General features: G+C 38.5%; 1 protein-coding gene across 1 annotated transcript in view; it reads left to right on the forward strand.

Annotated features, from left to right (window-relative positions):
- LOC136883302 (lysosomal alpha-mannosidase) overlaps positions 1-25,688 on the forward strand; it is a 220,842-nt gene that overhangs the window by 91,654 nt on the left and 103,500 nt on the right. Inside the window, exons 6-8 of the mRNA XM_067155536.2 lie at positions 1,609-1,745; positions 8,479-8,612; positions 20,068-20,287. Coding sequence (XP_067011637.2) covers positions 1,609-1,745; positions 8,479-8,612; positions 20,068-20,287 — 491 coding nt within the window. The remainder of the gene's footprint in view (positions 1-1,608; positions 1,746-8,478; positions 8,613-20,067; positions 20,288-25,688) is intronic.

A 25,688-nucleotide genomic window follows, 5' to 3' on the forward strand; every position in this document is an offset into this window, starting at 1 on the left:
ACAGGTTAGAGAGTTTTCTCCACTGCAAACCAACTATGAAAATGAATTTCCTGTTCTTTGATATTTAAATTTTCACCATTATATAATTTTTCAAAATGATGTCCCATCTCATGTCTTATCTCTTTGTCATTCCAACTGATGTTTCCATCTTCCTTCTCCAGGGCCTTTATTCCTTCATACACATTGTTCTCGGCTGCGAGAAAGAACACTGCAGACCAGCTGCAGGAAGCAAGTATGGACTGAATTAAATAGTGAACACTAAACAGAAAATCACTGTTCCTTTTATACCATGGCAGAGGAATTGCGGTAATTTGCACCAATGGCTAAGCGTTAAATAAAATTAATTCCATTGTGCTAAGCCCGTATTGTCATAAGTACCACTTTAACAATCCTTATCATGAATTTCACTTTTACAATACAGTTTGAGTCATTATTAATAGACCACATTAAAATAGATACATGTTTCATCCTAGTGGGACATCATCAATCGACATATGAATAACATACCTTATAAAAATTGTCGCATGGATATTGGTACATATACACAGATAAATACAACATATGATGTCTTGTCTTGTCCTTAATAAATCAAATGTGAGTGCAACTTTGTGAAAAAAATCTTGAGGAGTCTGTCCATATGTTGAGCAGAATTGATGTTGATTGATTGAGTTGTTCAAAACATTCAATTTATATAGATGTTGATTCCCATAGGGAATCTGAAATATTTGTCCTGAATGAGTAAATTTATAATACCAATATAAATGGTCCGTTATTGGACATTATAAATTTTCCAGCTAACTCATTCTTGGTTGCCAGCGTTTCGCCCTCGTGTGCCAGGGTGGGCTCATCAGTTGGTACCTAGCACACCTACCAATACGCTAGGTACCAACTGATGAGCCCACCCTGGCACACGAGGGCGAAACGCTGGCAACCAAGAATGAGTTAGCTGGAAAATTTATAATGTCCAATAACGGACCATTTATATTGGTATTATTCAATTTATAGGCGGAACATTTGACTAGGACTGCTTGGTTGTTGGTGGAGTACTGCATAAGTAATCCCCTGGTCTAAATATAGAAAAAAATGCTGTGATACAAATGAAACACTTACGTAGTGGAAACTTGTGTAAGCAACATCTGGTTACTTACGTCAGTTATAAAGACTCGAGTTGTATTCTAAAGGTGGAATATGTGATAAGGTTTGGTAAAGTAATGGCTAAGCGGTTACATAGTTTAGAACCACTGAAATCAGATAACGATGGAGATGCACACGTAAGGCGACAAGGACAGCACCAACATGTAATTAATCTCATATTAAAACCATATTGAAGATGATATATTAAAATTATAAAATTCTTTTATTTATTGAATTATGTCTTCATGATTATATTATAATTCATTGAGTGTATTGTAATGTATTGAATAGGTGGTTATAAATAAAAGAATTTTATAATTTTAATGTAGAAGTAGCCCGGAGTGCAGGTGTTGTTGGAAACGGTCTTAAATAATGTAACACTTGTAATACAGTATACATTGTATAATTGAAAGCGATGTTTGAGAATTTGAATTAGTGTCTGCATTATAATTTTTCAATTTCATTCCATTGCAGGTAGGAGTTCTGATTTATTCACAAGTGTTCTGTACAATGGTTATGGACCACCTCCTGGATTTTGTTTTGATGTTCTGTGTAATGATGATCCTATAATCGATGACAAACGCAGTCCTGATTATAATGCTGAGAGAAAGGTAAATATTACCACTGTAAATGTACATAATTATGTAAAGTTTTTTGAGGCTTAGTCTTTGATTTAGACAAGCTTATATTGTTAGTAAAATCAAGCGTATACAAAAAGATGGGAATGAAACTAGAAAGATAAGGACATGCAAAGGAACGTACAGTACAGTGTGGGAGGCATAGACAAGGACAAACACATCTTCATACCTTGCTGTTTTCAAATATATAATTATTATCATTCCGTGGGTAGTATAGTATGAAAAGATAACCTTGCAAAATACGAGAGGGACAGTTGAATTAGCAAGGCAAGTCAATTTTACCACCAAGTAAGACAACTGCTGTGGGATGAACAAGTACCATTGAAAGCTAAGATGACATTTTATAAATCATATTATACACCCATTCTCACATATAGGTTGGAAAGTACCATGTTAATTAGATAAAACAGCTCAAAACTCCAAGCTGCAGAAATGAAGTTCCTACACACCATGATACAGAAGACTAGGAAGGGTAATTATTTGGGCTAGTGGGGTTGGTGGCATGATTAACATGAATAAAGAGTGTGTGGAAAAAAATCAGTGGGCAGACCCAGAGCAAAATGGACTGATCTGGTGAAGAAAGATGTTGACGAGAGAGGACAAGATTGGGAGAAGATTATCGTATTTACGCGAGTAATCCCCGCATATTTTTAAAAACATTTTGAGGCACGCTCCTGGCTCACCTAGTTTTCGATGCTGAGTGTACAGTTATGCTTTGTGCAACCATAGATGGAAGAAAACTGTCTCCATATGTCATATTTAAACGGAAGACAATTCAGACTTTTAATTCGAAACTGAGTTTACATTTTTTTTAAATAGTACCGTATTTTACAGAGTAATTTAAATTCAAAATTTCTCTGCGTCATGATAGAACGCGTCTTCCGGAATGTGCAGGGGTAGCTTTCCGCACTTTCACTCACTTCGGTGTTTCTATAGTGTGTTTCATAGTTGAAAATAGAATGAAATCGTAATACTTTTGTATTCAGCGTTTTAAGGAACGCCACAATATCACGTAGCAGGCAGTACACAGAAAAGCAGAATCCGCGAAAACTGGCGAGGGTTGGCATTTCTGAATTACAAGATGGCTGTTAATTCGAAATCACGTAATTGGAAGTCCGATTTCTGTATTACAAGGACTTTGAATTAACGAGGTTTTACTGTATCGCAAAACTAACATCAGATTTTGCCTGTGTGTCTATTTCAAGTGTTTACATTGCACGAAAAGAATTATCCACCACCGGTCATGTTACTGTCCAGTAAAAAGAGACCACGTGTGAGAAGTGTTTAAGGCCCATATTGACCAACTTCAGTTACTTTTGCTGTTATGTTAGATTTTCAAAACTCGGATAATGTCATTATCTCGGATAACGCTCACTTCCGTATTCACCACAGAATTTATTATCTTGGTTTACCAAAACTAAGTTTTCGTTTCAATTTGAGTTTGTACCGCTAATTTTTCATACTAACGCACGCCCGTACGGAAAACAAATGACTACGTGCTGCCGCCGCTATCGAAATGTAAACCAAGTTTATGATTCCATTCGGGGTTTGCAAATAATTTGCATAAATTATGTCGGCTATTGAGCAGAAATGAAGAAAGAAGCCTAACATGACTTTCCAAGAGAGTGATTGTTATTAAATTTGGTGGCAGAAAGCATTAACAAAGATAATAAGAAATAAATTAGGGCCTACCCATTGTATATTTCACTCAAATTATAAGGCAGCATTTCTTTGTTCTTTATTTAAAAGTCACCCAGTCGCGTACCGTACAAGATATAATCGAGACTTCATTTTTTTTTTTTTTTTTGCTATGGGCTTTACGTCGCACCAACACAGAAAGGTCTTATGGCGACGATGGGATAGGAAAGACCTAGGAGTTGGAAGGAAGCGGCCGTGGCCTTAATTAAGGTACAGCCCCAGCATTTGCCTGGTGTGAAAATGGGAAACCACGGAAAACCATTTTCAGGGCTGCCGATAGTGGGATTCGAACCTACTATCTCCCGGATGCAAGCTCACAGCCGCGCGCCTCTACGCGCACGGCCAACTCGCCCGGTAGACTTCATTTTAGGCTTATCTGTGTTGGGAATTCCAGTTTATGTTCGATCATACTGACAGTATTAAATAACACTTGAATGTTTTATTATTCATCCACCTATTCAATACAATACAATACAATTTTAAAAATGAGGACATTGTCCTTATCAAAATTGTTAATGTGAAATTAATATATTATATGGTACATGTTTCGCCTGTCAATAGTAGGCATCATCAGCCACATTTTTCACCTTAGGATAGATCAGGTACCTGATTGGAAATAATTTATGAATGCTGTTAAAAACTATGTCGTTTAAAATGTATTGGAGATTATTAAACACTATTACAATATAAAATGTAGTATGAGATGTTAGCTTACGTTGAGAGTTTTAGAGTAACTGTCAGTCGCCGATCTCTTACTATGTGTGTTGTGTTTGTGAGGTCTTACTTCAATATAGCCTACGGCACCAGCATTTCCAACTACTATTATCTCAAAAGGAACCAGACCATATGAAAATTCTCCAATATACTGTAAATACTGTAAATGAAAATCAATATTTTATAACTTCAAGAACCAACGACCATTACCATTGCTCAACTTTCCATAAGTTTTTAACAATACGCCATCTGACAACTAAAAGGAATGTGTTTTCTGATTTTTATCTCTATTGTAATATCTTTTAATATGTCATAATCGTCAAATAATTATCATGTTTTTAGATTCCAATATTATCACAAATATTGTCAAATAACAGCATACTACATTTTATATTGTAATAGTGTTTAACAATCTCCAATACATTTTAGACGACATAGTTTTTAACAGCATTCATAAATTATTTCCAATCAGGTACCTGATCTATCCTAAGGTGAAAAATGTGGCTGATGATGCCTACTATTGATAAGCGAAACATGTACCATATAATATATTAATTTCATGTTAACAATTTTAATAAGGACAATGTCCTAATTTTTAAAATTGTATTGTATTGTATTGTATTGTATTGAATAATAAAACATTCAAGTGTTATTTAATACAAATATTTTCAATATGGACCCAAAAATGAATTTTATCACATGTAACATACTGACAGTGTCGAAGCTTTAGATAACCTAAAATGTGTCTGGTCATTGTAGTCCTCAAAATATGCCGCACGTACTTTCATCCATCTAAGACGTTTGTTAATTGCATAATATTGATCATATTACTTTTCGCTGTGATTTTCTCTAGCAATTAGACATTCCAGCCGTGTACGAGTAGCCATCTCGGAAGGCTATTATCTTAGATTTCCCATTTTACCGGCCAACCAATCTCCGGTAAAATTTTAAACTGAGATAATACCCGTTATCCAAGATAATGTTGTTGGTGAATACAAACTTAACTGTTATCTTGGATTACGTAGCATTAAACTAAGATTAAAGCCAACTCCATGAACTTGTAAGTAATTTAGGAGAGGATTCTAGTGATGTAAGAGACAACGAATCTTCCCTTCTACAGGGAATCGAGCCTATTGCAAGTTCAGATTAATAAAATACCTGTCACGCATTTTCATGGAAAATATATTTCATAGCGGTGATATTTGCGTAAAGACCACGTGGACCTCGCGGAGTGATACGAAATATTTGTTTATGCCTATGTTACTCTTTCGATGGAAGGAATTTTAGTCCATTTAATTTTTTCAAAAAGAACCTTCTTAAAATGAGGGTGCGGGCATTATTTGACGGCGGGGATTATTCGGGTAAATACGGTATTTTATAAAGTATTGGGAGAAGATTACGAGAGAACAGTGATTCATGGACAGACAGAGATGGAGAGGGCAACTAGAGATGGTCAACGATGATGATGATGATGATGATGATGATGATGATGATGACTGCCATACTGAAAATGGAGCCATAAAAGAAATGAGGACATTCTGAAAGATTTGAAAGTCCAGCTGATAATTAACAACATCTGCAATAATAACATAAATTAGAAATGCCATGTCCAAGGGATGGAATCTGGAAAACCACCAAAGGAGTTAAGTTCTTCACTATCAACTCAGAGGAAGAAGATCCATACGACTGTAGTGATCGCGAGGGAACACAAGATTTAATGGACCATTAAGTCCAATATGGAGTAGGATTGATTGATTATTTATTTATTTATTATTTATTTATCAAAATTATAGTTGTTGACAGCTTTTTTGATTTGGAGTCAAGCTTGAATAATTTCCCCAGGGATGCCAATTTCCTGAAGGTCTTTTTCTATTTCACTAAGCCAGTTGTTCTTGACTTTCATTGAGAGAGCAAGGTAGGAGAATCCTTTTGGTCAGGCTGTCGTCGTTCATTCTGAGAATGTGGCCATAGAACTTTAATTGCCTTTTCCTGATGGTGTCAGTGATCTTTTCAGAGTGCTGAGAAAGCTCCCAAGACTTCTGTTTCATCCAGATTCCCTCAGTGTAGACTGGACCAAAGATTTTCCCCAATTTTTTCTTCTCCTGTTTCTTTATGTCTTTAATAAGTGATCTGCCTCCATTGAGCAAGGTTTCCGAGGTGTATAGTGCTTCAGGTTTGATAACAGAGTTGTAATGTCTTAATTTTGCGTTCCTGGATATTGATATTGTTGTTGTATCTGTTCCAGGTGAGTCTATATGTCTTCTGTAATTTTCAGATCCTCTCCTTATTTGCTTCATGATTCAAGCCTGATGGCTGAATTACATCTCCTAGGTACCTATTCACTTGATTAATTTTGCCAAGTTTAGTCTTTAGAGGTTTCCCATCTGTTATTATTATTGTTATTGTTATTGTTATTGTTATTGTTATTAAACTATTTCCATTTCTAGCAAATAGATTCAATGTGAAGGAAAATGATACTGATTTTTGTATCCAGTGTCAGCAGTCCTGAAAATGGTTTTCTGTGTCTTACTATATTTATCATCATCTTCCTTCCAAGTATTGGGCCATGTGACCCGTTACGGTCTTGCGTTTTACTTTTTGCAAGACTTGAAAGCAATCAAATGTCCTTCCGACGGGTTGCTAGCCTGAAGGAAGCTATATTTATACCAACCTTTAAAATCATGCCTGCTACCTTTTGAGTCCACCCAAAAAAAAAAAAACCACCCTACCTGCTCTCCCTTTTGTGTGTGTGTGTGCGTGCGCGCGCGCGCGCATGCATCTGCCCGTCCGTCCGTCCCTGGTCATGCCATCATTCTGGCTAGTCAGTTGGACTGGGATGGCTTTCCAAGACAGCAAGTGTTGAGGGGGGTAAAAACAGGTATATACCTTTAAAAATGGTAGGGTATGATAAATACCCGATGTATTATCGTCGCCGTTGCCAGCTGCATGTCATATCTGAGTAAACATATTCTTCAGCAGTTTACATTTTCACACTCGCAATGTTCTGTGAATATGTTTCATATGACTTAGTAGCCCAATCTTGGCATGAAACATACACCCACACAGATCACACGGAATGAGTGGGTGAATGTGGGGCTGAGCTTGACAGAGCTTCCGGGCTTGTCATTTATCCTCTTCACGGCGTCGTCATTCCTTTCATACACCGTAACTGATGTAGAAACAGTGTGGTGCCAAAGTGTACGATTCTCAGCAAGTGTATCCCAGGATTGAGGGTTAATTCCAGCTCTTTTCATAGAATGCTTTAGGTGATCCTTGAAATGCTTCAAAGAGGCTCCATGAAGTCTTGTGACAGAGCAGATTTCACCATACAAGACTTGACGAGGGAGCCTGGTTTCACTCATGCAATGGATATGTATATGAGTCGGTGGCCAGATTAAAATATCTAGGAGGGTGCTTAACAAAAAAATGAAATGCTGATGAAATAAAAACCAGAATCAGAATTGTAAGGGCAACATTTGAAAACCTGTAATCTCTTGATCTTTAGTTGAACAGTCACTGGTGAGTTGTGTTGTACAGAGTTGAAGAGTGGAGATGTTTGAAATATATATGTACTAAGAAGTCTTACAGTGAGAGAATTCTTTGCCGAGCTGAGAAAGGATGGGAAGTCCTAAACATTGTAAAATACAGGGAAGCTTTGTATTTTAGACCCACCTTCTGAGAAGATAAGTTAAATCTTATGTATCTGAGCACTGAAGACAGGATACTTCTGATGTTTATTCACACACTTCATTGTTTTCTTTCTGTTACTGTATTTCAGTGACTTAAAACTGCTGGTGAATGCTTTGTACTGACCGGGCAGTTTTCCCCCAAAGCAAAAATTTGATGGTATTCTACTCTTACTTTTATGGCTGCCTTAATTAGTTACCAGAAAAATTTAAAGTAGGCCTAATACAAAATATATAATTTCTGTAACTTTCACTGTCATAATTGTGGTCACTGCATTTTGTTTTGTGACTTGTAATACAAAGCTTTAACTCATAAGCAAGGTTTTAGTGGTATAATACTCTTGTCTGTGTGAGTGCATACAAGAAAAATCCCAAATAAACTTCAACATTTATTTTATTCCTAAAACTAACAGAAGCAGTTTGTGTAATGGCTGTTGTTCATGACTGCTGTGTTTATCCATATTCAGTCATACAGATTTATTTTTCTCCTTTCTGCCTTCCTGATTCCTGCAGTAACTGGTCAACTGTAAAGTGCAATGTTTGTTATGATAAGGTTGCTTGCTTTCTGCTATGGACACTGATTGCTTGTGGTGTGTATTGGTGTACAGGTGACACAATTTATAAGGTATGCTGAGGTTCAGGCAGCAGCCTATTCCACCAACAACATTATCATGACAATGGGTGAAGACTTTAACTACCAAGATGCTAATATGTGGTTCAGAAATTTGGATAAAATCATTAGGTAAGCTTCTGTCATTCTCTAATGAACAAATTATAAGTGGACACATCTGTAGAAGCTACTCCGATCAAACACAGATGTTTTGTTGATCAGTGTTTCTTCATGTACTGTAGTCTCACAAGGTACCATAAAACGGGGTAACTTCGGCCACTTTCTCGTATATTTTTAAAATTAAAATGTGAAATATTCCCTCTAATTTTCTGAAAATTATAATATAAGTTCTGCCATGTTTGTTCTTCATTTCTAAATATGAACATAATTCTAATTGTTATTCAGTAATGAATTATGATTATCAAGAGTGGCCGGAGTTACCCCATGTTTTGGGGTAACCTCTGCCGCCATGAAAATAACTAAAGAAACAAAGTTTTCTTCGATGTAGTGTTACTTTGGCCACTGTGAATGTTTCTTAAAAACCTGCAGAACGCCTAGTATCAACAAACACAAAATAATAAAAACGATTTGTGGTGAAACAGAAGTATAGTGATCAAATTCATATTTTCAACAAAGAAGAAATTATTTTATTTAGCCTAAGCGTACAAGCATTGTATGATATTACAAATTACATGTTGCATTGCATAATTATTTGTAATGATACAAAAGATAATAAATAAAAGGTACGAAAATCATAAAGCCCAATTGTATGGAGAGAAAAGGAGATCGAAAAAAAACCAATCTTGTAGACTGTTCTCATAATACTGTCTTCTAAATTAGAAAATATCTGGGCCGTCAGTCAAGTTCTTAAATGTGCATCGTCCATGTCAACTGATATCCATCTATATATCGTTGAAAATGGGAACTGTCTTCCCCCTCCCTGTCGGGATAAACTTTCCCGTTTATTGTTATTGTGGCTTTATTAATCTCTTCTAAAGCATTCTTGAAGTAAACAGGATTGTAATTACAACACCCACGGCCACGTAATGTTTCCTGTATGTTCTTCGCTTGGCCGAAGTTACTCCGGAAGAGGAAACTTTTATCACAGAACTATTCCCTGGAAAACCTATTTGAATAAAATGCATCACATTGGGTTGATCAGTTACCAGACATACGTACATTTTGACCCCATAAACCACTGGAATGGAGAATCGAATGCTGGGGCTAGAGAACAGTTTGATTTCTGTTGTAACCAGACAAGACAATAGTCGGGGCTGCGAAAAAATTGACGCAAAAATTAGCCCGCCAGTGTTCTTTGTGCTACCAAGTGTTGATAGAGCATTTTAGTTGTTGTAAGTGGTTCATCTTTTTCAGTATACGAAGCAGGAGAAAATAAGTGTTGCTATTCGTCAGTGGCCAAAATTACCCTGTATGGCTGAAGTTACCCCACTTTATGGTAGGTCCTGCCTTGTACAGTGGTTGAAAAATTTTTCACTTGGGAAGGTATTTCATAGCAGTATTTTTAAGCTTCCTAAACAAAATAGAAGTAAACTTTGGTTAAGCACGTTTTTCTATCCTAACTGATGTTGTCCTGGTAGTAATATGAGGATATCTTGTACAATTACCTGCTTAAATGCAATCAGAATATTTTGTAATTCATCCCCTTTGGTGGCTAGAACATTGTTGTACTTGACTAACTTGAGCAATTGGGTGGATGTAGCATCTCATCGATTGACATGGCAACATATCGTCCATGGGACTCCACAACATTTTAAACAACAGCAATGAAGGCACAAGTCTTATAAAAAGATATTGTAGAAAAGAATGAGAAAATTGGAGAAGACCCGACTATCAGGAGTTTTCTGTCACCATTGCAGCAGAACTTGTGGATCTAGGATTGGTCTCTTCAGCCTCCTAAGAACACATAATTAGCAGCATTGGTGCACTTGGAAGAGAAGACAATTATTATACTCACCAGCCAGTGAATGTCTGTAAAGATGATAATGATAATGATGATAATAGTTATCTGGAAAGGTTGTGCAGTTCAGTTGTGTTTAAACCTGTTATGAAATGGCTTTCAAATTGGATGTAATGGAGTAGCAAGAAAGGGATCATTGTGTTTTGAGTGTGCACAGGGACACAAAGGGAATGGCGTAGTTCAATTTATTGGTGTGTCAAGGTGAAGGAGTGAATGTTGCCACTCAAAGTGGGCAGAAGAATATTTTCACCAACAGGGATCTCAATGATGTCGCACAATTTTTAGCTGTAGATTACTCCAGAGAGTCCATAATCATCCATCCCAGCCAAATTTGGGAATATTGTGAAGGAGAAAAGATAGCAGGTAGGGACCCTCTTCGGAGGCAGCCCTACCCAGGGAGTGGCGCCCCTGCCTATGCGAGTCCCAGAGCACACTGACCCGGTGTGTAACATCTGGTATGGGTCCCAGCTCAGGGTTACGAGTGAAGACCTCAACGGCATCTACGGCGGAGAAGGTGGACTTCGGTACGGCGGAGATGGCGGAAGGGGCATACCCGTAGCGTCTGTACTCCAGAGGAGCGGCTACGAAAGGCGTCTGTCTCCATGCTAGGGGCGGCCTAATTTTGAACCTGGCAGTAGGTATAAAATGCCTTTGGGTGTGGCGAGCCCATCGTAACAATAGCCTATATGGACAAAGCAGATATGGTGCCTCGGAAAAGGTTAGGGCGTCCCCTGCTAAAAGCGACGCGCAGCTCTTCAGGTGCTGGGGGAACTGTGAAAAATGGGCAACCAGCACCAAACTACATCAAAATTGCAACAGTTAATGTACTGACACTGATGGGAAAGACAGAAGAACTGGTTGACTTCATGATAGAAAAAGATATAGCCATACTTGGACTGTGCGAGACCAAGAAGAGGGGTACAGGGGAGATCCCTCTGAGAGAAGGATACAGGCTGTATTACAGCGGAGGACCTGAAGCAAAAATGGAGTGGCCATCATACTTAGAAGAGAAATTCAAGAATATCTGGAATATACAAAGTACGTCAGCGATAGGATGTTGATGATGAGACTCCAGTTTGAAAATGGCGCGAAAGATCTATTTCAGTTGTACGCCCCACAAACTGGTTGCATAGATGAACATCTAGAGGACTTCTTAGAGGAAGTGGAGAGACAGATAGAAGATAAGGAAGTACTATTGATGGGAGATCTAAATGCACAAGTTGGAATGGAAAGACAAGGAAAGGAAGATGTTGTAGGACCCTTTGGATATGGAAATGTAAATCCAGAAGGCGAGTTGTTGGTGGATTTTTGCATGAGGAATCAAGCATACAAGAAGAATTTCAAAGGGAAATAATACCCTTGGTACCCAGGACAGAGGTGGGGAATGTTGAAGAGGAATGGAAAATATTTAAGGAAGCACTGGTTGGATGTGCAGAAAAGGTGTGTGGTAGAACATCAGGAAATGTGAAAGACAAAGAAACACACTGGTGGAATGATAGGGTAAAGATTAAAGTGAAGGAAAAGAAAATGGCATGGAAAGCATGGAAAAAATCTTATACTGAAGAAAGTAGAAGAAAATATGTGGAGGCAAAGAATTTGGCCAAGAAAGTAGAGGAGGAAAAAAAGAGGAAAAGCTGGGCCTTATTCACACAGAAATTGAGAGATGATACGCAGGGCAGCAAGAAATTACTGTATGGTATCTTAAGAAACAAAAAGAGAGATCAAGTAAACACCAGATTTGTGAAGGATGAAGGTGGCATAATTTTAACAAAGCCAGAAGAAATAAGAAATAGATGGAGAGAGTAATTTCAGAAGCTGCTGAACATAAGAACGAATGACAGTCATTCAATGGACGACCATGAAAGGCAATTAGTTGACGAAGAAATGGATAAAGAAATTACAATGAATGAAATTGAAATGGCAGTAAGAAAGATGAAGAATGGAAAAACTGCTGGAATAGATGAAATTTCAGTGGAGATGATAAAGGCAGCTGGAGCTGTAGGCCTGCAGTGGACATATCGGGTTCTCAGGAATGTCTGGGAGAATAAGGAGGTCCCTGAGGATTGGCAAAAAGGAATAATCATCCCAATTTTCAAGAAAGGTGATAAGAAAGTTTTGAAGAACTACAGGGGAATTACTCTAATATCCCATGTTGCTAAGATAATGGAAAGGATACTGGAAAGTAGAATAAGGTTGAGGGTTGAGAAGCAGATACAGGAAAATCAGTTTGGTTTCAGAAGTGGAAGGTCAACAATAGAGCCCATTTTCATTATGAGACAACTAATGGAAAAGCATTGGGAGTACGGGAATGATATGGTGATGACATTCATTGATATTGAAAAGGCATATGACAGTGTCCCTAGGACGAAAGTTTGGGACAGTCTGGTGCAAAAAGGAATTGGACAGGGATTAATAAAAATGATCATGGCATTGTATATAAGGAATGTTGTAGTTGCGTGCAAACACAAGTTGGCAGGACAAGTTGGTTCAAAATAACTAGTGGGCTGAGACAGGGAAGTGTTCTATCACCGATCCTGTTTACAATAGTAATGGATGACATCATGAGAACAGCAAAAGCAGCATATGGAGGAAGAGAAATGAACATGATGTTATTTGCAGATGATATTGTGATTTGGGGAGAAGACGACAGGAAGGTTCAAGAACAATTGAATGTGGTGAATGGGAAGATTGAAGAATGTGGATTGAAAATAAGTGTAGAAAAGAGTAAAACTCTTGTTATGACTAGAGGGGAGAAAGAAGGGAAAGGTCAGATTAGACTTGCAGACAAGCCCCTGGAAGTAGTGGAAACGTTTAAATACCTGGGGAGTGAATTAATGGAGAATGCTCGACTGGATGCTGAGATTAGTAAAAGGATTCAAGCTGGAAGTTGTTTCTATCATAGTGTAAGAAATATGTTATGGGACAAAGATGTGCCAATGGAAACAAAGGATACTATGTACAAGATGTATTACGTACCCATAACAACTTACGGAGCAGAAACTTGGACAATGACCAAGAAGGATGAGAGTCGAATACAGGCAGCCAAAATGAAATTCTTGAGGAGTATGATACAGAAGAGTAGACGAGACAAAATAAGGAATGAGAAAATCCGGGAAGAAATTGGAGTGGAAAAAATGAATGATAGAATAGAGAAGAGCCGACTAAGATGGTTTGAGCACATAAAGCGAATGAGCGATGAAAGAATGCCAAAAAAAAAGTGATGGAAATGCAAATCCAAGGAAGGAGAGGCCGTGGACGACCACGATTGAGATGGAAGGATACCATCCAACGCAGCATTATAGAAAGAAACCTGGACTGGGACACAGTGTTGGAGGAGGAGTGGTGGAAAGACCGAAGAAAGTGGAGAGGAACCATATTTGCCCCTACCCGGCTACAGCTGGATAAAGGGAAATGATGATGGTGATGATGATGATGATGATGATGATGATGATTATCGTCGCCATAAGACCTATCTGTGTCGGTGCGACGTAAAGCCCCTAGCAAAAAAAAAAAAAAAAAAAAAAAAAAATTGATGATGATGATGTGAAGGAGACTGCATGTGATGGACAAATGGAACAGAGTTCCAGTGGCAAGGCCTAGCCAAGCCTCACATCCAACTGCGTTGCTAGTAATGCTTGTGCTGGAGGGTTTTCTGTGAATCTGTGTGGATTTTATTCATATGATGGAACTGGAACTTCCAGTACAATTGACTGAGAACTTGTAGAATTCTGAATGGCCAAGTGTTGTCCATGTACCTGCGCATCTGTGATGCATACCACATGGATCAGGCTGTCTTCTAGGAGAGAACTGACCTCATGAGCCAGGCTTGTACTCAGTCTACATGGCATGATCAGCATTCTGAAACATATTGCATCAACTGAGCCCTAATTCTCCAGTCTTGAATTCAAGAGAAAATGTGTGGGACTACTAGGAACAACAGGTGAGGCTTGCAAACAGGTTTCCGTGTAGTCCGATGAAACCTCAGGATCTCGTGATGTGCTAGTGGCTGCATTCCTCCACAGTGTTGTGGAGTCCAGGTGGTTATTGAAGCCAGAGGTAGTATCCCACGTTATGAAGGTATGACTAATATTTTGTTTGGGGAGCTTATGTGTAACATATATAGAAAGAAGTACAAGCTGATAGTTAAATTCATTGTCTGTATTCTGCTTCAAAAATTAATTTGGACAAGTGCTGATCTGTATGCCATTTACTATGATCAATAATTGGGATATCCCTATGTGTACAGAATTTATATGTAGTAGAAAAAACTTGCATCAAATGCAGGAAGATAGAAAGGAGATCATGAACACAAACACGTAGGCATGTGTGGGAATCACTTTAAAAATAATGCACATTTCTTTATAAAGACAATTTTTATTCCATTCCATTGATATTTTTACAGTATACAATAAAACCTCATTAAGACATTTCTGCAGGGGACAACAAAAATGAACATGTTAAGCGAGAAAACATACTACTGAATATATGAATGAAAACTATCAGACAGGGGTATGGAAACACTAGATACGATTTTTTCCGACATGAAGGCATTTTACATCGTGTATCCGCGGGTACAGTGAAAACTATATCTACCACTTCTCAAGATGAGAGTATAGTAATAAGAGGTTTGAAATACACAAGAGAACAAATATGAAAACCTTTTCTGCTGGGGCTTATAAAATAACAAGTGCACTGAACGGTGTGAAAAACAACAAATATGAAAACTATGCACGGGGGCCAATAAACATATCCAAGTATTATTGCAAATCACACTCTTTCTAAAACAAATGTTAGTAGAAGCCTATTTTCTGGAAGTTATACTCGTCCGTGAGTGAGCGTGACAAATGACTTTGGCTGCCATTTTGAAAATTTTTGATTAAGTTGAATTGATCAAGTCGAAACTCAAAGGTGCGAGTTCAACATTTGCGACCTCTATGTACTTTAACGATACAGATGCCAGTCCACTTTCTGAAAGATTTATGTTTTCTTCATTAGAAAGGAATTTCACATTTTCTGTATCCATACCTAGGCTATCGCAAGACAAATATACACCACGCTTGTCCATTTCACACGATATTGTTCCTAATCCAGATGTAGATTACCGTATCACACAAAAAAACTTCATTGTACCACTCAACACAAAATGAATTCTGAATGGAATACAAGCATAAATAGGCTCACTTTTTCCATAATCATGCAATTGTGGCGATGGCTCTTACCTGTTTCTTTCATGAGGGATGACAAAGAGCATTTTCAGGGTTAGGAAAAATGTGATCATACTCGTAGTAAGCAGTGATTGTGAAAATTCGAGATTCGATAGGTACCTATGTTTATATGCTCCTAATCCAGTTATAGACTACTGTATCATGCGACAAATATTCGCTATACTTCACTGTATCACTCAACACAAAATACATTTCTAACTTCTGAATGGAATGCGAAATACAAGCACAAATAGACTCACTGTGTTATTCAGCAATCTTGCTGCTAATCAGCAAGCAAAATTTAACATTCTTGAGGCTAACATCTTGCTCCCCAAACGTGCAACTTATCCTGTGAAGTTCAGGAATTTAAGGCCTTTTCCCTTAATCGCCCAACTGTGGCGATGGATCTTATCCAAGTTGGAAATAGCATTTGTTTCACAAGGGATGACAAATCACATTTTCCTAGCCCTGAAAATGTTATCATACTAAGCGGTAATAGCAAAAATTTGTGACGCAATAAGCGAGGAATTTGTATATAGATTTAATACGATGAGAAACGGGACTTCGAATTTGCGACATGCTAAGCGGGAAAACTTGTTAATGAGGAACGCACTAATGAGGTTACTCTATATTGCTACATTCATTAAATGCACAGTATCACTTCTCTACAAAACCTGCCTTATGTGACTTTGGAACGAGAACTTGTATGTCTGGAGGATGTCAGTCTGGTCCGGCCACTGTGTAGCACCCATTGCGAGGAACTTGTTATTTCTAAATCTCTTCTGACAAAGTGAGTCCTCCATCTTACTGAAGTGATGGTAATGATAACGTACCAGATCAGGGCTGTAAGGCTGCTTTGGCAATGTTGGCCTACCAGTTTTTGATAGCTTCCTTGGTTTTGTGACTGACTGTTATCGTACATTAGAAAGACATCCTACCCATGTCAGTGTGTGTCAAACATATTTCAGTCAAGTGTATTGTTACCATATTCTGAAACTCCAAAATGAGGACAACCTCAATGGGATTGATCAACATGCTCTTAGGACTGCCAAATCCTGAATGAAACATTATTAGTTCAGTTTTATGTTGTCAAATAGCTATAATTATGTAAGAAACAAAGAAAAAATGTTACACACATCACAAATATCTACACTTTAGAGCCCATGTCCCATGCATATTTCTCACTGGCCTGAATCTTTTTTAACAGTTCCTTTTGTTGGCACAAATATTTAAAATAGTTTTTGCAATTTACACATCTTAAATTCAATTTTGCCCTTGCAATCCCTTTTACAGAATCAACTGTCATCGTATTTCTCTCCTTTGTCCACTGTGCCTGGATGAAGAGAACAACCTCTCAACACAAACATTATGGGCTGACACTGCAAAGAACTGCACAATTTTAAGTAATTCACAAAATTGTTCTTCACTATTACAATGTACTTGCACCATTTCTGCTGGCTTCATATTTTTTCATCATTTGTGGCTCTGAATTTTTAAAATTTGATAATTGATCAAAGCACCTTTCAACATCAATTTCAATATTTTTATCCAACAAAAATTTGATAGATACTTCCACATAATTCCAATACCGAAACTAGTTTCACCAAATATATGTAAATTTTTAAATTACCTACGATCTTCAGTCCATGTCAAAAATCTGAGGGAGTGATATAGCCTGATATCAGTTACAGAGCTGTACTGTAAATTTGAAAAAGATCTCACTTGTTATGAGGAACCACTGCCTCATGTTCTAAGGTCGTTCCTCTTGAATGCCTAAAACCATATATATTTATACATTTATTCATAGAGTCTCTTAATGTGTTTTGAGGATTTTCTTTCGGGGTGGTTTACTCCCTTAGCCTTTGAGGATCCCTCCTCATCCCACAAGGCAGTGGGTTCCATCTGTACTACCCCCAGAGGAATGGGTTGCCTCCTCCGTCAGCTCCACCGTACCAAATCATATTCTCCGCTTTTACTGCCGCTGAGGTCTTCACTCGTTACTCTGAGCTGGGATCCTTTACCAGATGTCACACACCGGGTCAGTGTACTCTGGGACTCACATAGGCAGGGGCGCCACTCCCTGGGCAGGGCTTCCTCTGAGAGGGTCTCTACTTGTTACCTGTATGCTGTATGGACAGACAACAAAATACCTGCAGATTGGAGCAAGGGCGTTGTAATTTCCTGTTAAAGAAAGTCAACAGATGGAAACCCACCAACTATAGAGGAATAACACTGCTATCTCATGGGCTAAAAATTCTAGAGAGGATCATAGAAAGAAGATTGTGAACCATCATTGAACCACAGTTAGAGGAGGAGCAATATGGATTCAGAAGTAACAGATCAATAATGGATCTAATTTTTAGCACCTGCATACTGATGGGAAAATATTGGAAGAAAGGCAAGAACCTGGTCATTTTATTCCTGGATATAGAAAAGGCCTATGACAGTGTTATAAGAGATAAGATCTGGGAGTGCCTGAGGAAAACAAATGTGCCTGAAGGACTGGTAAGGAAAATTCAGATGTTGTACAACGACTACTAGCTGTGTACAAATTGGGTATGATCTATGGTATTGAAGCATGTACCCTCACAAAAAGAGATTCATCAAGACTGCAAGCATCAGAGATGGAATTTCTTAGATCCACCAACCAGAAGACCAAGATGGACAAGTTAAAAATGATGAGGTGAGGAAAGAAGCCGGAATAAAGACATCCCTATTAGACCGAATCGGCACATCCAGATTACGGTGGTACAGGCATGTGATGAGGATGGAGCCTATAAGAACAGCCAGAATAAATTTGGAAAGGCAGCTAGAGGGGAAAAGACCTGCAGGAAGACCTAAAACCTGATGGATGGACATGATCAAGGTTGATCTAGTTACCAGAGGATGGACAGTGGATGATGTTCTCCATGACAAGTTGTATGTGGACAGGAAGAAGTGGAAGAGGCTCATTAACAGTACCCGGGAAACTAGAACTGTACAGTGGTGATGATGATGATGATGATGATGATGATGATGATGATGATGATGATGATGATGATGATGACGACGATTATTCAGAGAATAAACACTTCCCCTATAAGGAGGTTGCCATGAGGACAAAGTATGTATACTAAATATATTTATGACTCTATAAATGATTTCTCAGTATGGATAATGAATTTTTCAAGGCTTTGAGGACTACAATTCTGATAGTTTGAATCTTGAGCGGAATTCTTCGAAGAACTTAGGAATTGTTCTTCTTGCATGGAACATGAGGCCTATAACCTCGATGTTATCCAGTCCATACTCACGTCAGTAGAAGGGAATAGTTGGTTCGTAGACGTTTTTCTTTCCCTTGTGTACTTCACTGGGCTGGTAAGCATGTGATACAAAGCGAACCGTAGGATCAATAATATATTCATTGTTGTTATTTTTGAAGTCTATTACATTAGTCCTTTGGTTGTTGTCATTCCCCGACAATCCATGGACCTCTTTGTTCACTGTGTAACCAGTGTCTTGCAATGACTGAGCGATGGAGCTTTGTATCGCATGGTGTCAGCGTCACTGGTTCAAGAAAGAAAGAATGAAGTTCAGGAATGGGTTACAGGATCTTCCTGGCACAAAGTGGTCCGGAGAGCGAAGATGAAGGAGAACTTGGAATACCATCCTGTGTGTCTATGTTTTGCTCTACCTGATGACAGAAATGTGTTCTTTGACTGAGTTAATTAATTTTATTGAGTAAACACTAAATGTGTCACCAGAGATCTTTTAGATGCCGACATAGTGTGACGTAGAGTGTCAAATAGACTTTTCTTCCATCACAAATTCTACAAAAATTGTGATCCACATGTTGTTAAAAAGTATTACAAAGAAATGAAAGGTTAAAAATATGTACGGTACTAATGATAAACAATGACCCTTTTTGTGTATGTTGAAATAATATGTTAGTGTAAGATGTGATTCATATATCATCAAAAATAGAAGAGAAGTCAGGATTATTATTTGTTAAATAAGTGAGTTAATTGTTAAAAAAAAGCCCTTATTTTTACCAATTTCAAGCGTATAGCCTAAAAGCTTAAATGACAGGGTGTCTCACTTGAAGGTAGCCCTGGAGAATATTGGCGTAAATTATCAGCCCGAGAGGGAATGGAACACTGATATGTTGCACTTGTGCACATAAGGAAAGAAGGATGATCAGAACAGGTTACAGAAATATTCTTTTTCTGATTAGTATCAAAATGTAAACATGATCCCTTGAATATTACCAAATGTAGACTTAGAATATATCAGGGCAACCTTTGAGTGGGACATACAGCATGAAGACTTTCCCAGGAACTATGTAGATACAAATGTTTGATGCCTGAAATATTATTAATCAGGCATAACTGCTGTGAATTTACTGTATCCAAGTTGTATGATCCAGGCATGTGAACAGCAGACAAGGCAACAACAGTGAAGTGAATGTGTTTTACTCCACCCCTTCATGTTACCTGAAGGCTGTACATGATGAAGGGCTTACGTGGACCACAAAAAATGACGACTTCTTCCCGTATGCCAGCGATGCTCATAGCTACTGGACTGGGTTCTATACTTCACGACCTACCATCAAGTACTTTGAGCGACAAGGGAATAACTTCTTGCAGGTAAGGATGTTTAATATTTATACTGGTGCAGACTTTTACGGCTGATGTCAACTGACAAGCTCTGATTTCTTTCTGGGATATCAGGCTGTGATGACATTTTAAATACACTCTTGTACATAAATAAACAGAACACCTTGAAAGACTAGAGATAGGAAGTTCATATTCACAGGACATGTTCATTAATTTGTTCTGCAGAAACAATTAGCATTTCAGTCACCTAGGTTCAGCATGTGTCCTGTTGCCTAGTAGGCACTGGGTCCTCCATGACAACTGATAACTTGTTCCATGTGTGATGGCATCAACACATATAAGGCGCAAATGGCATCGTGGGGTATAGCCATCCATGCTGCATTCTCCTGGTTCCACAGTTCATTTTGGTGGTTGGCATTGGGTCACAGCGCCGCACCCATCATTTCACCATATATCACACATTTTCGATTGGCGACAAGTCTGATGATTGGGCGGGCCAGGGCAACAGTCTGATATCCTTTGACAAGAAGAAGGAACGTTTTCATGCAGCAACATGCGGTCGCGCATTGTCCTGTTGAAATATGGCGTGTGGGGTGTTGTGCAGAAAGGGTATGGCTACGGGTCGCAAGACGTCGTTCACATAGGTCAAATTGGTCACAGTGCCCTGGACATGCACCAGCTGTGATTTGTGGTTGTACCCAATAGTACCCCGTACCATAAGGCCTTGAGTTGGCACTGTATGTCTTGCACGAATGCAGTCAATATGATTTCTCTCCCCCTGTCTGCAGTGAACCAAAATGTGGCCATCATTTTCAAACAAACAGAACCTGGATTTGCCCAAAAACACTATCTGCTGCCATTCCTGTCCCCAGTGACGTTGTTCCATACACCATTGCAGTCTAGCATGTTTATGCACATTAGTCAAAGGTAGGCGGAGAAGTGGACAATGCGCCGGTAACTCGGACCATAATAAACAGTGATGGACTGTCACTCCTGATAGTGTAAGATGTGCTACACTGTTCCACTGTTGGCCAGAGCCGAGGACACAAATCTCTCCTGCAATGCCATTCGGATGAGGTGTTGATCTTTTGGGGGGAGGGGGGGGGGGGGGGCGGCGTCTGGGTGGTGTGACCAAACTCATCTCGTCGTGTTCTGCGGTGAACCATGGGGGTGCAAAGGATGTAGTGGATGTAGTAGGTATGATGGGCAAATATACTTTGACAATGGTTGATATAGTTAACGATATGGATGATGATATATGTATGCTAAATTAAATATGGATCTGACTAGCCATTGAATAAAAGATAGACGAATAGGCCCAAAGACGTACGCAGTAAAGGCCACAGAGCAAGTTGTTACACAAAAATAATAAAGTATCATGTGGCACTTATCCAAGGCAAAAACAGGAACAATAAAAGGCATATAATCAAAGATCGAACCTTAAGAAATTCACAATTAAGTATTTATTTATTTTCCACCTAGTCGATACAATGATTGCTTAAGGCAATTTTTAATGGTCAAAAGTGGTACATGTTTCGTGTATTATCAACATCTTCAGCCACATAACACTGTTTAGATGAAAAATATATAAAATTGACAAAGAAATGCTTTAGAGGAAGTGTCCTTAAAATTAACATAAGATTGACAAGATTAAAACAAACAAATAACTCAAGAGAAAATATATAAATTATTTCTACAATAGAAAGCAGTCGTCAAGGAAACACTTGTACAATATTCCATAGAGAAATTGTCCTAATAAATATTCTTTTCTTAATAATTCATGAAAAAAGATCAATTTATAAATTAAAAATTATACAATTTGTAAGTAATTATCGAAATGAAGAAATCCTGATATCACAGTACGGCTCTTATTATTAATGTAGATGAAAATATAACTAATTCCTAGTTGTCAAATCTTATTAAGCCTGCTTTCCTTTGGAACAGTAACTCCTGTCATTCTTTCACAGTTTTGCGCCGGGTGTAATAATGATGATGCGTTCTTCCTTGCTGTTGCACCTGAGGAGGTGGAGGAGCGGGGGATATAGGTGTGTCAAGAACTTCCTTGCTGTCACCTATAGCTTCAACTGAGGAGGAATAAGTTGTAGGGCTATCTGTAGGTGGAGAAATTCCAATTCTTTTTTCTTGATCCTTCTCAAGCATTTTCAAATATACTAGAATTTGATAATATAATCATCATCATTAGTCGTTGTGCTCATTACTGAGCGTCGTGACCTCATAACTCCATCATTTCCTTGTTGCAACCTTGACAAGATGTCTCCATCCAGAGCGGTTTTCACATTTCGTTAGTATGACCTGAAGTGGTAGCCCAGTGATCTTCTTCGCCTGATCTATCCATCTGCTTGCTGTTCTTCCTCGTGGTCTACTGCCTTCAATTTTGCCTTGTAAAATTACCTTTTCCAGGTTCTCTCCGTCTCGTCTCAAAATGTGGCCAAGGAACTGGAGGTAACGTTCACTCACACGGGAAGATAGACGTTTCTTGATGCAGAGTTCTTCCAGAATGGAAACATTAGTTCTTTTTTCTGTCCAGGATACACGTAGCATTCTCCGCCAACACCACATCTCAAAGGCATCAATGCGCTTTCTGTCTTTAGCATTCACGGTCCAGGTCTCACAGCCGTACAAAAAGACGGAGAACACTAGTGATTCTACCAAGCGCATCTTCGTGGCTTTTGATATTGCCCGGTTCTGCCAGATCTTAGTAAGTTTAACCATTGCAGCACGACCTAAGACAATACGTCTTTTTACCTCTTTATCACAGTTTCCCGTGTCGTTGATGACAGACCCCAAGTATACAAATTCCTTAACTATATCCAGGTCTTTTAGGTATCCCGTAAGTTGGATTTCACCTTGCCGATCAACTACCATTAGTTTGGTCTTTTTTATGTTTATCTCTAGACCATACTGAAGACTAGTGTTCTTCACCCTTACAAGCAAGTCATGAAGTTCCTCTTCACTACCAGCGATGAGGGTAGTGTCATCTGCAAAGCGTAGGTTATTAATTTTTCTGCCAGACAGGAAAACTGGCTATCGTTGAAAGAGCAATGAGCCTACATGATCTGGACATACTTGGACTCAGCGAGACACATTGGAAAGGTTGTGGCCACTTTGTCACTCACTCGGATAACACCATATATTTTTCTGGAAGCGAGGATCTCAGTCGGAATGGTGTCGCTGTAGTCATTCCTAAAATACTAGCCAGTGCTGTCGTCGGATATGAGCCTGTCTCTGACAGAATCATCTCCATTAAGATGAATGCTTCTCCGTGTAGGATCAACTTCATTCAGGTTTATGCTCCTACTGCAGTTGCAGTGGATGAAGAAATCGATGAATTCTACGAGTTGCTGGAACACACCATCAGAAAGATTCCTCAGAAGGAAATGTTAGTCATTCAGGGTGATTTTAATGCGAAGATAGGCGAGACTATTGAAGATAATCATTTGGGACATGTGGTTGGAAGGCACGGTCTAGGTGTGAGGAATGAGCGTGGTCAGCGTCTACTGGAGTTTTGTGTTGGCAATAACCTGTCTATCTGCAATACTCTCTTCCAACATCACCCACGGCGTCGATACACATGGATTTCTCCTGGCGACAGGGTTCGAAATCAGATTGATTTCATTTTGGTGAGGCAACGATGGCGGACTTCTGTACTGGATTGCAAAACCTATCCTGGAGCAGACTGTGGTAGTGACCACATTATGCTATCCATGAAAATGCGGATCAAACTGAAGCTGACCAAGAAGAAGAGAGTGACACAAGTTCGCGTTACTGACTAAAAGGCTCTCAAAGATTTTGGAGAAAGAATAAGGCCAAAACTCCAGCAAGTGCAGGAGGAAGGATCAGCCTCCCAAACATGGGATAACCTCAAGACAATCATTAACTCTTCTCTCCCTGAACCATTTACTAATTCTTCCCAAGCTAAGCACCCCTGGATATCGAACACCACTCTACTGCTGATAGAAGAGCGGAGCACACTCAAGAAACGTGGCATTCAATCCAAGCAAGACGAAGAAGCATACAGTGAACTTTGCCGCAAAATACAACGCAATTGCAGAACTGACAAGACACGGTATCTCACCAGTATTTGTGATGAAATAGACCAACATCATAGGCTGAATCAAACACGTGATCTTTTTAAAAAAGTCAACAGCATTACCCATGAGTTCAAACCACGCACATGGGTGATTGAAGATGAAGATGGCAACCTCATGGATTCTTATATTCTACAGCCTCATTGTAAAGAAAAATGATAACCTTAATGAGGCTGTAGAATATAAGAATCCATTATATTATCAAATTCTGGTATATTTGAAAATGCTTGAGAAGGATCAAGAAAAAAGAATTGGAATTTCTCCACCTACAGATAGCCCTACAACTTATTCCTCCTCAGTTGAAGCTATAGGTGACAGCAAGGAAGTTCTTGACACACCTATATCCCCCGCTCTTCCACCTCCTCAGGTGCAACAGCAAGGAAGAACGCATCATCATTATTACACCCGGCGCAAAACTGTGAAAGAATGACAGGAGTTACTGTTCCAAAGGAAAGCAGGCTTAATAAGATTTGACAACTAGGAATTAGTTATATTTTCATCTACATTAATAATAAGAGCCGTACTGTGATATCAGGATTTCTTCATTTCGATAATTACTTACAAATTGTATAATTTTTAATTTATAAATTGATCTTTTTTCATGAATTATTAAGAAAAGAATATTTATTAGGACAATTTCTCTATGGAATATTGTACAAGTGTTTCCTTGACGACTGCTTTCTATTGTAGAAATAATTTATATATTTTCTCTTGAGTTATTTGTTTGTTTTAATCTTGTCAATCTTATGTTAATTTTAAGGACACTTCCTCTAAAGCATTTCTTTGTCAATTTTATATATTTTTCATCTAAACAGTGTTATGTGGCTGAAGATGTTGATAATACACGAAACATGTACCACTTTTGACCATTAAAAATTGCCTTAAGCAATCATTGTATCGACTAGGTGGAAAATAAATAAATACTTAATTGTTAATCTATTGAAGTGAGATACGGACCATGAAGCTGATTTTATGTAATATAACCTTAAGAAATTAGCGGAGTTAGCACAGAGCTTTGCTGGACCAATTCCAGAAGGTATCGCGTGGTAAGTACAAAGTAAACAAGGGAAAAATGGGGAGAGTTAGGACAGTTAAAATGAAAGATGTAAATGTAACACCATTAAGAGAAAGACAAATTATTACAGCAAGTGAGACTCACAAACATTGACACCAGGTTTCTGCGATACTTTTGTTTTTTAAACATGAAAATAGAATTATAAATACATAAGGAGATCATCAAGAAATTTGATCATTAGATCGTGACTAGAGTTTTTACAGTATCACTTTGGTAATACATAAGGAAGACCATAAGAGACTTGATC

The sequence above is a fragment of the Anabrus simplex genome, chromosome 11 (assembly GCF_040414725.1).
Source record: "Anabrus simplex isolate iqAnaSimp1 chromosome 11, ASM4041472v1, whole genome shotgun sequence".
Classification (NCBI taxonomy): Eukaryota; Metazoa; Arthropoda; class Insecta; order Orthoptera; family Tettigoniidae; genus Anabrus; species Anabrus simplex.